Raw genomic sequence first — 12071 nt, 5'->3', positions numbered from 1 at the left:
TCGGTGTGGTAGTGGGTGTGGTGCATGTGGAATGGGTTGTCCAGGGCGGCAAGGGAGCAACCGAGAGAGGAGAGGTTGTAGGAACCCCACCAAGCTCTCCTGTTAAAGGAGCCTTATATGAAATAAGTTAAGGGTTTATAATTTTTATATTGTGGGGTTCTAATGAGAATCAAAATACATGTAAAGCACCTAGCCATCAGTTACTGGCAACTATTTTAAATTAATACTATTTACAGCAAACACTTTTTTTTAAAGATTTTATTTATTTGAGAGAGAGAGAGAGTGAGAGCACGAGCTGGGGGGGGGGGAGGGCAGAGGGAGAGGGTGAAGCGGACTCCCTCCTGAGCAGGGAGCCCTGCACAGGGCTCAATCCGGATTGCAGACCCCAGGGTCATGATGTGAGCTGAAGTCAGGTGCTTAACCGACTGAGCCACCCGGGCGCCCCTACAGCAAACAATTTTTTAGTAATAATTACTATTTACCATTAGAATTGTTACCATAGAAAGACAACTACAAATAGCTGTGTGACCTGTGGCAAATGACATCATCTCTCTAAGTTTCAGATTTCACATTGAAAAAGAGAGAAAGTTATAGTGCTTCCCTCCTCAGTTTGTAATGAAGGTTCAATGAAACATACTGGAATGTGACCCAGGCGCAGACAGTCCAATAAATACGATTTATCATTGTCAATATTTGTGGTGATTATATGGTGAACGTTGACTTTTCCTGAGATGGGGAGGTAGGTAGGGCACCGGAGGAGGGAGAGACACAGGATGGAGGAAACCAGAGGTTGCCCCTCACCTCAGTTCAAAAGGGAGGGAGTGGCCACGGGGCCCATCTCTCAGGAAGACACAGCCAGATGGAGACCCAGAATGTGAATTTGCTCCTGGACATCCTGGGAGACGCCTCAGGAGGAGCGGTTTTAGCAGCCACGAGGCAGGAGGGGAAAGCTGAATGGGAAGGTGCCAGGGGCAAGGGAGGGCCACAGGGAGATGGGACTTCGGACAGACAGTTAAGCGTGTGCGTGTGTGTGCGCGTGCGTGTGAGTAAACGTGTGTGACTTTTCTACGGGGGACAACTGAGAATAGCTGGATGCTGAGGGGTGTTTGACAATACAGGTTTTATTTAGCTGTGGCAAGGCCAGCCGAGGCCAGGAGGAGGGGACACACAAGGCACTGGGGGTGGGGGAGGAGGGTATTCAGGAAGCCCCCAGGTTGGTCAGGAGGGGAGATGTGGGCTAGAGCCTTTGTTGTGGTTTCCTCAGGAAGGAAAGGGCAAGGCCGGTAAACGAGTTTAGAGTTTAGGATCGGTTACTTGGAATAATTTCAGCAGGCTCTGGGGCCGGGGAGCTGTCCCTGATGGTCTGATGCATGGCCCTGGGGTGAGAGGTCACAGGGATAGTGGAAGTGAAGCCCAAAGGAGAGGGCCCAGTAAGAAGGCCTTTGTGGGTGTGGGCTCCGGATGGGGTTGTTTGCATATGATAGGAGTTCTGGCATGAAAGCTATTCACTCCCTCTAGAAACTGACCAGCCTTGGCAAGGGCAGTCTGTCCAGGGTCGGCAAGGCCCCACCAGGAGGCATGTTTAACAGGAAAGTGAGTTGAGTGTTCAAAGGTAAGCTACAGCAATGGGCAGTGGTGAGCGGGCCCCTGGCACTTCCCCAGCCTCCTGCAGGGGGAGTCCCAGATGGTCCGCTTACACCAGGGAGCGCACCGCAGCTGTCTTGGACCTAGTGCCTTTCCGAGGCAGAATTCCACGGCCTCAGCCTTCCAGCATCCACCACAGCGCTGCTCCCTGCAGATGGCTGCCACGGAGTGTGCTTGGGCTTCAGGGAATTTGTGGCGTTGTCCTCCTCTTTTCTTGCATCATTATAGCAGACGACAGAGCGTGCACGTTTCCCGAGTCCACGCGCTCAAAGATAGTGTGCGCGTCCGGGGTATTTGGTCAGTGAGCTTTTAAATATTTTCTATGACGTGCCTATCTATAGCTGTGCTGTAAGGATCAATTAAACCTTTCAGGAGCCGTTAAACTGTATCACTTTGCAACGTGGGGGACTTTGTAGTTTCGAATATCAGCATTAGAACCGTAGACAAAACTGAAATGTGTGGCCTGAAGGTGAGTATATTGGAGCTGCAGGTGACTCACGACTTAGAACAGGGAACTGTTTCACATTAAACTATGAAATGTAATCTTAACTATTTAGATTGTTGTAACTGAGCTTTAAAATACTAAATACAAACATGATTGGAATGAGAGCAGATAGCTAAATTGATTTTGAAATCTCCACTGCATGTCTTTTATGAAAATTCATTGATAAACGTTGGTGGCTCGTGTTTACAATTTCAAGGAATTCATGAAATTGGTTAAGATCGTTTCCTAATTGTTATCTTAACAGCTTCAGTGGTTTTTCTGTGTGATGGTTCCTGCCACCAACCCTGGGTTGGCTTACTCTTCGGAAAAGTACTATATTTAAAGTTATTGCAAAGTAATTTTTTCTTTTAGTTTTATGATTTGAAACATGAATGTTTAACATTTTTCCTTTGGGGATTAAGGGCTCTTCCTACAACCATACCCAGAAATGGGCACAACTATGTCTCTTGTGTGTGTGTTAGCCTGTGAGTGCCATGGAAAAGGCTCCCTGTCTGATGTCTGCCATCTTGAGACTGGACTCTGTGACTGCAAACCCCACGTGACTGGACGGCAGTGTGACCAGTGCTTGGTAAGACGCCCATTGGCTGTTGTGGTCAGTGATGTCTATAATTGATTCCTTGACCTTGGTGCAAATGAAATGGACTTCATGACCGCCAAAAGAGCTACTGCCCCAAACACCCCTGAATGCCGGGTGTCCTGACCTACAGAGTATGTATTCGATTCACAAAGGACGGGAGTGATGTCATGAGCACTTTATGATTCTATGAAACATCGATGTTTGATTTGGGTAACATGCTCGTCAGTATTGGTGGCTAACTAAAATCTACTTTGGCTCCCACGCTCCGGCCCCTCCTGTGAACCAGCCTGGCTATTACGGGCTGGATGCGGGGCTCGGGTGCCTGCCCTGTGACTGCAGCGCGTCAGGCTCCGTGTCAGATGACTGCACCGCGGAAGGCCGGTGTCACTGCGTCCCGGGCGTCGCTGGGGAGAAGTGCGACAGGTGTGCACGCGGCTTCTATGCCTACCAGGACGGTGGCTGTACACGTAAGCTCCAGAGTTCCTCATCTGAGACTTTACAGTGATTTCCAGACTTTTCTCTGAGCTCTCCTTTGACTTCTGATTCTGTTAAGTTCCTTTACTTTTTCTCTTTTTAACATGTAGGAATTCATACCTTTTCTCTGTTTCCTGATCCCTGTGCTTAATTCGTCTGTATTCTCTGGTCAGGCTTTACTCATTGTGGGGACCTGGATGAATTACTTCACTTAGCTCTAGTTTCCTCATCTGTAAAATAGAGAAGCTAGTTATAGTTTCCATCCAGAAGTTACTTTTCATGTTGGGCGTAGAGTCCTTACCATTTGGCACACAATAAATGCTCCATAAATCCCGGCCGTGTCTGCTCTTCTCACCTATTTCTATTTCTCTGTCCTCATTACCCCTTTTCTCACAACACCTCTCAACAAGGAGGAACAGCCCCCTCCCGAGAGGCATGGACAGGTCTTGGGAATCACGAGGTCTCTGTTGGGAACTAGAAGGATGGTTTAGATAATTAATCAAAGGGAACAAACCTGTAGCATCGATGGCACGGTGGTCCCGATGCCTGACAATGCCATGTGCCTCTGTTGTAGCCTGTGACTGTGCTCACACACAGCACACTTGTCATCCGGAATCGGGGGAGTGTATCTGCCCTCCTCACACTCGGGGCGCCGCCTGTGACGAATGTGAGGACGGATACTGGGGCCACGACCTCGAGCTCGGATGCCAGGTACGTATGGCCACCTGCATCTTCTTAACCGGGAAGCCCTTGGCCGGAGCAAGTGTCACTCCTTCCCTTTCATCCGTGCACTTGACCTTGACCTGCTGAACGGCTCCACGGCTTATATTTAAAACTCAGTACGGGTTCAGACATCTGGGTGGAAGAAGCAGCCGCCCTAACGCTCAGTATTCTGTTTTCTTCAAGAACCCAGCTGCGGAATTGATGGTTTGGTGACGTTATTTAGCGCCCTTTACACGGACCCTGCCATGTGCATGATCTTCCAGGAGCGCAGAAGTCGCTTTACTGGGGGTATAGCCAGTCTTCAGTGGTTCTATTTTCAGTGTAGCTTTCCTCAGTTGAACTTGGATATAGTTTGCGTTTTAAAAACAGACTTGACTTTGACTTGTAAGATGCTGCTGCTGGGTTGACTCTCAGGTCACAGGGTCAGCCCCGTGTGCATGTGCCCAGGGATGCCCGGCCTGGCAGACGCTGCCTCCTGTTGGCTCGCGGCAAAGTGAATCCATGTGCAATAGTGATGGAGACCCACGTATTTGCATAATGTCCCCACAGTTCACGTTCTCCTGCAATCCCAACATGTGTACAGTGTGCAAATGTAAAAGGTACCTATTTATTGAGTGAGTTTGTCTTGCCAGGCCTGCAACTGCAGTGGTATTGGGTCGGCCAGGCCCGGGTGCGATGCGCTCACTGGCCATTGCCAATGTAAGCCTGGCTTCGGTGGACCGAACTGTCATCAGTGCTCCCTGGGGTACAGAGGCTTTCCAGACTGTGTGGCCTGTGACTGTGACCCGCGAGGGACATCGGCAGATACCTGTGATGAGGAACAGAGTCTGTGCAGCTGTGCAGAGGAAACCGGCAGCTGCTCTTGCAAGGTAACAGCCCTCGGCGTTCCGCTGTCTCCCCATCTCACACTCATCACTACGACTTTGGGGCTTTTAACTATTTAAATCAGGGGCACCTGAGTGGCTCAGCCGTTACGCGTCTGCCTTCGGCTCAGGTCATGATCTCAGGGTCCTGGGGTGGAGTCCCGCCTTGGGCTCCCTGCTCAGTGGGGAGCCTGCTTCTCCCTCCCCCGCTTCTGCACGCTCTTTCTGTCAAATAAATCATGAAATATTTAACCACTGAAATCAGCAGCTAGGATTTAGACACTTTCATAGTAGTCCTCACTACCTTCTAGGTTTGAGTTTAAATTCTGTGTAAGCTCTTCTAGAACAATGGATGGGTCTTTTAAGGGAACTCTAACTGGTTATTACGAGTTTCAGATGATAGAACTGAATCAAAAAACACTCTGAGTTTTCTGTCAGGTGTCCCATCGGCTGAGCAGCCAGTCTATCTCGAGTATACAGGTAAAATAGATAACGCAGGGCTTCAAGAAGATTTGTGATTTGGGGCGCCTGGGTGAAGTGTGCGACCCTTGATTTCGGCTCGGGTCATGATCTCAGGGTGGTGAGATGGAGCCTCAGGTTGGGCTCCACTCTGGGCATGGAGCCTGCCTGGGATTCTCTCTCTCCCTCTGCCCCCCCCCCCAATTTTTTAAAAATATAAATAAATAAAAGAAGATTTGTGATTTTCTAACTGGTAAGTAATTATTCTTTTGTATGCGCTGGCCAGAATGAAGGCAATCCGTGTTTTTTATTTTCCCGGCATGTAAGAATTCGACATCATGCTTAATTCCGTGTATTTCCACTGGTTTCCCCATTGTGCTTTGTTATTAGGAGGTCATCGGCTGCCTCCTCTGGTCCTTTTCCAGGTGCTGGTGAGACGGAAGAGAGAGAGTAATGGGCGGATTACTGACTAGGGGTGAGGGAGGGAAAGCTCATGCGGACACCGTGGCCTGGGAGTAATGGAAACATCAGGGGACGTATTTTTGGCTTACGCATCGGCGATAGCAGCTTTCATTACAGATGTCAGAACAGGAGGGCCTGCCTTACTGATCACCTGGCTGGTGGCCTCCCACCTGCCCAGTCATCAGAGTCACCTGGGGCCTCAGGGCGGCGTCTCGGGTTCGCTCCAGGAGAGGCTCATCGGGCCGTCTATATATTCCCAAAGCTCCCGGGATGATTCTGATGCTCGGCCGCGTTTGGGAATCACTGACGGTGCCCAGGAGAGTGGGTGTTCGTGGAGGTTAGGGAGCTTGCCTAGGGAAACAGCGGCTTCAGGGACGTTTGTGGGTCCAAAATTATTTTTGTGTTTTATTTCATTTCTGTTCGGAAATCGTGTCCCTTTTTTTCAGGTAAAAATAAACAAGTCTATTGCTTTCTCTCCTTTAGGAAAATGTGTTTGGGCTTCATTGCAGCAAGTGTCGAGCTGGCACCTACGGCCTCCGTGCTGATGACCCTCTGGGATGTACCCCCTGCTTCTGCTTCGGGCTGTCACAAGCCTGCTCAGAGCTGGAGGGTTATGTGAGGACACCAGTAAGTTACACACGTGGGAAATGTGCTGTTTTTAAACTGTCTCTCCCCACCCCCCGCCCCCATGGAAGTTGGGTGACCGTAGGGGAGATAGTCAAGGGCTTACTTTCAATTTTGCTCTTACGGCTTTAGAAATTGCAGGAAGCTAATCTGGGTTCGTTATGAATCTGAGCTCTGCTTCTGCCTTCCGAGGAAATACATGAAGCTGGAACTGAGGGCCCTCGGGGTGGCTCCTGAGCTAATCTATCAAAATCTTTACTTGGAGAGAAGATAAAACTGCAACACACAACGGTTTCCTTCCTATAACTGAATCCTGCCCCAACAGAGCAATAGTTTGGCCCTAAATGCACTAGTGTAAAACACACGGTTTTCCTAGTAACCCAGATGCTGGCGTTTGAAGGAAATGTCTCTGTTACTCCCATTTTCATACTGAAGCTCTCTCGTCTGTGAAACAGGAGTAGAGTCTGACGAATCAAAGGTGAGGAGTGAATTCGTGCTCTCAGGTCTGTTGTTCTTCCCTTCCGTGACCAGGTAACGCTGGGCGCAGGGCAGCCCCTCCTGCGTGTGGTTTCTCAGAGCAACCTCCGGGGCACGACCGAGGGGGTGTATTACCAGGCCCCTGACGTCCTCCTGGACGCCGTGACTGTCAGGCGACATGTCCACGCAGAGCCGTATTACTGGCGGCTGCCAGACCAGTTCCAGGGAGACCAGGTGAGGCCCCCACCCGGCCCAGAGCCGGTCCGCATTTCCCGGAGGACACAGGTGTCGCTTGACATCACGATGGACTGTGTTAGCCGACCATTAACCGAGGTGGATAGTCCCTCTTCTAAGTGGGGTAGAGAAGTTTAACACTGAAAAAAGCCGATTTAAGTTTAACACTTAAAAAATTAAAATTTCATTTGGAAGTCTTTTAGGGGTACCTGGCTAGCTCAGTCAGAAGAGCATGCAACTCGATCTCGGGGTCATGAGTTTGAGCCCCACGTTGTGTATAGAGATTACTTAAAAAAAAAATCTTAAAAAATGTAAAAAATCAAATCAAATTATTTTTCTCCTTCCTCATGCAGTCCTTCAACAGACATTTTTCATTTTTCTTAATATAAGCTCAGGTGCTGTGGTTCTCTCAACAAATCGATACGCATTTATGGGGAAAGTGAAAACCTACTATAACAGGGTATTGAAGGCATCACTTACTTTTTTGTTTAAATAAACATTGGAATCTATGTGTGAAATCTTACCCAGATCTTTAAAATACGCCAATATGTATCCAGTGTTCCCAGAGCTCTAGGTCCTTTTAGATTCAAAGAAGCCTGAAAGTAATCAGGGCCATTACCACACTGACTTGTCACTTTGCCCTGACCCCTATCGGTGCCGCGGAGAGGAAGCTCTGGCAGGGGATGTCTGTGGCCTTGATGGGGGTGGGGGCCTCACGGAGTAGCCTCCTCCCCAGGGTCACAGAGTTATGCACCTTAAATATGTACAGCTTTTTACGTGCCAGACATGCCTCCATAAAAATGATTTTAAAAACTTAAAAAAAAGGGGCGCCTGGGTGGCATAGCGGTTAAGCATCTGCCTTCGGCTCAGGGCGTGATCCCGGCGTTGTGGGATCGAGCCCTGCATCAGGCTCTTCCGCTAGGAGCCTGCTTCTTCCTCTCCCACTCCCCCTGCTTGTGTTCCCTCTCACTGGCTGTCTCTATCTCTGTTGAATAAATAAATAAAAAATCTTAAAAAAAATAAAATAAAAACTTAAAAAAAGCCCTATGGCTTGAGTCAACCTAATAATCCATAATTAAGTGGAATTAAAAAGACACAAATTCCAGACAACCGGTTCCACCCACATGATGTATTTTTAAGGCACAGGACTTCTTGCCAATGGCAGCAGGCTTTGATGAAATAGTTTGAAACCAGGGCCATGTCCGAGAGTAAACCATTTACGATTCCGTAGCTCCTGGCTTACGGCGGCAGCCTGAAGTACAGCGTGGCCTTCTATTCTTCCGACGGCATCGGCACCTTCAACCTCGAGCCCCAAGTGCTCCTCAAAGGGGGCCGGACCAGAAAGCAAGTCATTTATGTGGACATGCCGGCCCCGGAGAACGGAGTGCGACAAGAGCAGGAAGTGGGGATGAAGGAGGTGAGGCTGTCGGCCTTCCCACGTGCCCCTTCATGGTGTGGGGTTAGCTCTGGACGCTGCCAATATGAGAGGGACGACCCGGGGATCAGAATTCCCGTGGGCTTATTAGCAAGATTTGTAAAAGCAATTCACATCCCATATACGAGGCTTATGTACCCTTGGTGCAAATTGCATCTTAAATCCTTCCTCGTGGTGCCCAAGTCTCCATCTGTGTGGAGGTGATGGTGCGAAGTCTCTAGACTTGTTGGGTCTGGCAAGTGTGTGCGGACTCTGGGCGGTCGGCAGTGCGGCTGGTCCTGCGCAGGTGACACCTGTCCGCCCCTACGTGAGGCTGGCCCCGCTGCGGCCCCGGGAGGTGACAGGAGAGCTTCCTCGGTTCCGCTCGCTGTCATGCACGTGACCGGGCTCCCTTCCAGAGAAATTTATTAAAAATGACTAAGTTCATAAGCCTCTGAGGATTTGTAATCTGAGTGTAATTGAATGTGTTTCTCATCCACAGAATTTTTGGAAGTATTTTAACTCCGTTTCTGAAAAACCTGTCACGCGCTCCGATTTTATGTCTGTTCTTAGCAACATTGAGTACGTCCTCATCAAAGCATCTTACGGTCAAGGATTACAGCAGAGCAGGTACTCAGAACCTTCTAGAATATAAAACTTTTTTTTATTTGAAATCAAACTAAAGAGATTTGATTCTCCCTTATTATGTCCTATCTTTATTAGTGTGTGTGCGTAATAAATATAATATTTGGTTCCTTACCAAAACTTTACTAAATATTAATATGACGAAATGTGTGGAAAATGACCTAGATTATCCAAAATACAAGTACGTAATGGTGATATCTTAGATGAGGATAAAATGTAAACAAAACGGAACAAAAGAAATTCTGTTTTCTGCCCTTAAATTTCAACGACATTTCTTTGTCATGACACATCTAGAATGCCGTCAGCTGCTCATTTCGTACTTACCCCACAAAGGAAGCCACTAGGTTATGGCCCAACTAGTACTCCAGGAGTTGTTTCAGGTGTGCTTTGTGTAATATTTTTAAGTCCTAACATGTGGGCTGGGCCCACCACTGGGTAATGACAGGACTCATGTGTTCTTCCACGTTCCCTTCATAATCGGATAGGAGCTACTCCCCAACGGGCAGGAAAGCTCTGGTTTAATGTGTGTGCAAATTCATTAAGTAATGTGCTAGATTTCTAGAAAGTGACTTTCTCAATATTTATGTTCCCTCTCACACTTCTTAACGGTTTCACAGAATCTCAAATATTTCAATGGAGGTTGGCAGGAAGGCTGGAGAGTTGCACCCGGGACAGAAGGCGGCGTCTCTCTTAGAGAAGTGTGTCTGTCCTCCTGGCACAGCTGGATTCTCGTGTCAGGTAGGGAGACTGAGGTTAAAATCCATTACCTGTAATGATGTACTGTACGTTGGCTAATTGAATTTAAATTTTAAAAAAAATCCATTACCTGGTTCTGAGCTGAAATAGGCTTGTTAGAGCAACTCCCAAGTGATGATCAGAGTTTGTATGAATTATACAAGTTTTCTCTTCAAAAAAACTTAATTGTGGTTAAATATTGCATAAACAAACTTTAGGGTCCTAACCGTTTTGAAGTGTATCGTTCAGTAGTGCTAAGTACATTCACATCGTTGTACAACCAATCTCCAGGATCCTTCATCTTGCAAATCTAAAACTCTATACCCATTAAACACTGACTCCCCAGTCTCCCTCCCCCACAGCCCCTGGCAATCACCATTCTACTTTCGGTCTTAGCGAATTCGACTATTCTGGGTCTTCATTTAAGTGGAATCACGCTGTATTTCTCACTTATGACTGGCTAGCCTAATGTCTTCAAGGTTCATCCATGTTGTAGCATGTATCAGAATTTGCTTCCTTCTTAGGGCTGAATAATATTCCATTGTATGTATACACCACATTTTGTTAATTCATCCATCAATGGACACTTGGGTTGACCCTTTGCCCGTCGTGAATAATGCTGCCATGAATACAGCTATACACGTATCTCACCGAAACCCTGATTTCAGTTCTTTGGGGTTTATGCTCAAAAGAATTGCTAGGTCATGTGGTAATTCTGTTTTCATCTCTTTGAGTAGCTGCCATACTGCTTCCCACAGCACTGCCCCATTTTATATTCCCACCGGCAATGCACAAGTGTTCCACTTTTTCCACATTCTTGACAACTCTGATTATTTTCTGTTTTCCATAGAGTTATCTTAGTGGGCGTGAGGTGGGATCCCATCGTAGTTTTGATTTGCAGTTCCCTAATCATTGGTGTTGAGCATCTTTTCAGGTGCTTATCAGCCTATGTATCTTTTTGGAGAAATGTTTATTCAGGTTGTGACACTGTGATTTATAAGAAGAAATCGATATTTGGTCTTCATTCCCCTGTTTCGTAGCACAGTGTTCTTAAATACTCAGAATTTTCTAGGTGATGAGATCTATAAAAGTGTCTTTTGTTATACTCATGAGGTGACTTTTGAAAAGTTCCTAGATCATCTAAGGATGGAGGCTGGTCACCAAATGAACCAACCATTTGGTTGGAGGACTTTTAGTCTTACCCCAGACCTCAGGGGAGAGGGAAGGGGCTGGAGGTTGAATCAGTTGCCAGGGACCAATGATCTCAATCATACCTATGTAAGGAAGACTCCATAAAAACTGAAAGGGAGTTCAGAGAGCTCCCTGGTTGGTGAACACATGGCATGCCTAGAGAGGGCAGGGAGGCTCCAAGGCCCCTTCCCCTTCCCTTGCCCTGGGCATCTCTCCCACATGGTTATTCCTGAGTTACATCCTTTTATAATAAACTAGTGCCCTAGGAACTAGAACGTTTCCCCGAGTTCTGAGCTCTACTCTAGCAAATTAATCAAACCCAAGGAGGGGGTCATTGGAACCCCCAATCGATAGCCAGTTGTCAGAAGCACAGGCGACAGTCTGGACTTGTGATTGGCACCTGTACTCGGAGGGTAGGGCCAGTCTTCTAGAACTGAGCCCTTAACCTGTGAGACCAGATGCTATCTCTGGGTAGGTAGTGTCAGAATTAAATTGTGGGACCTCCAGCTGGCGTCCAAACATTGCTTGGTGTGGGGGGAAGAAACACCGGCACAACAGAACTGGTCGCAGAATATATTGATCAGAAGTGGTGATCAGAGGTAGAACTGGTGTCAGAATCATGACAAGTCCTCTGTCCATTGTTTAATCATGTTTGTTCGTTTCCTTTTGCATGTGCTCAGGACTGTGCACCTGGTTACCACAGGGGGAGGCTCCCGCCAGGTGGGAGCCGAGGACCCCGCCCGCTGCTTGCCCCTTGTGTGCCCTGCAGTTGCAACAACCACAGTGATGCCTGTGACCCCGAAACTGGGAAGTGTCTGGTAGGTTGGTTCGTGCGGGTTCTCAGAGGAGGTACTGAGCCTTTGAATTTCTGCTCCGGAGTCCTATACAGTTCCTGGTTTAGAGCCTAAACTTAACTAAATGTAATATACACATTTAGAAAGGCTTCAGAGAGGTTCGGCTAAGAGGTTAGACAGTTGTTAGTGCAAAATCTTTTATAAGTCTTAGTTTCATGAATTTGTGGGCATTGATTTGGGGGTTAAGTGT

At 47.7% G+C, this 12071-nt stretch overlaps 1 protein-coding gene across 2 annotated transcripts in view; it reads left to right on the top strand.

Annotated features, from left to right (window-relative positions):
• Positions 1-12071, top strand: part of LAMA1 (laminin subunit alpha 1) — a 159127-nt gene that overhangs the window by 85657 nt on the left and 61399 nt on the right. For both annotated transcript variants that reach the window (XM_044383133.3, XM_057313235.1), the window contains exons 20-29: positions 2611-2717; positions 3013-3193; positions 3775-3911; positions 4556-4792; positions 6191-6334; positions 6863-7042; positions 8274-8459; positions 8959-9086; positions 9719-9839; positions 11708-11845. In XM_044383133.3, coding sequence (XP_044239068.3) covers positions 2611-2717; positions 3013-3193; positions 3775-3911; positions 4556-4792; positions 6191-6334; positions 6863-7042; positions 8274-8459; positions 8959-9086; positions 9719-9839; positions 11708-11845 — 1559 coding nt within the window. The remainder of the gene's footprint in view (positions 1-2610; positions 2718-3012; positions 3194-3774; positions 3912-4555; positions 4793-6190; positions 6335-6862; positions 7043-8273; positions 8460-8958; positions 9087-9718; positions 9840-11707; positions 11846-12071) is intronic.

The sequence above is a fragment of the Ursus arctos genome, unplaced genomic scaffold (assembly GCF_023065955.2).
Source record: "Ursus arctos isolate Adak ecotype North America unplaced genomic scaffold, UrsArc2.0 scaffold_17, whole genome shotgun sequence".
In the NCBI taxonomy this organism is placed as follows: Eukaryota; Metazoa; Chordata; class Mammalia; order Carnivora; family Ursidae; genus Ursus; species Ursus arctos.
Note: the sequence above shows the minus strand (reverse complement) of the source record. Positions and strands in the feature narration are given on the sequence as shown.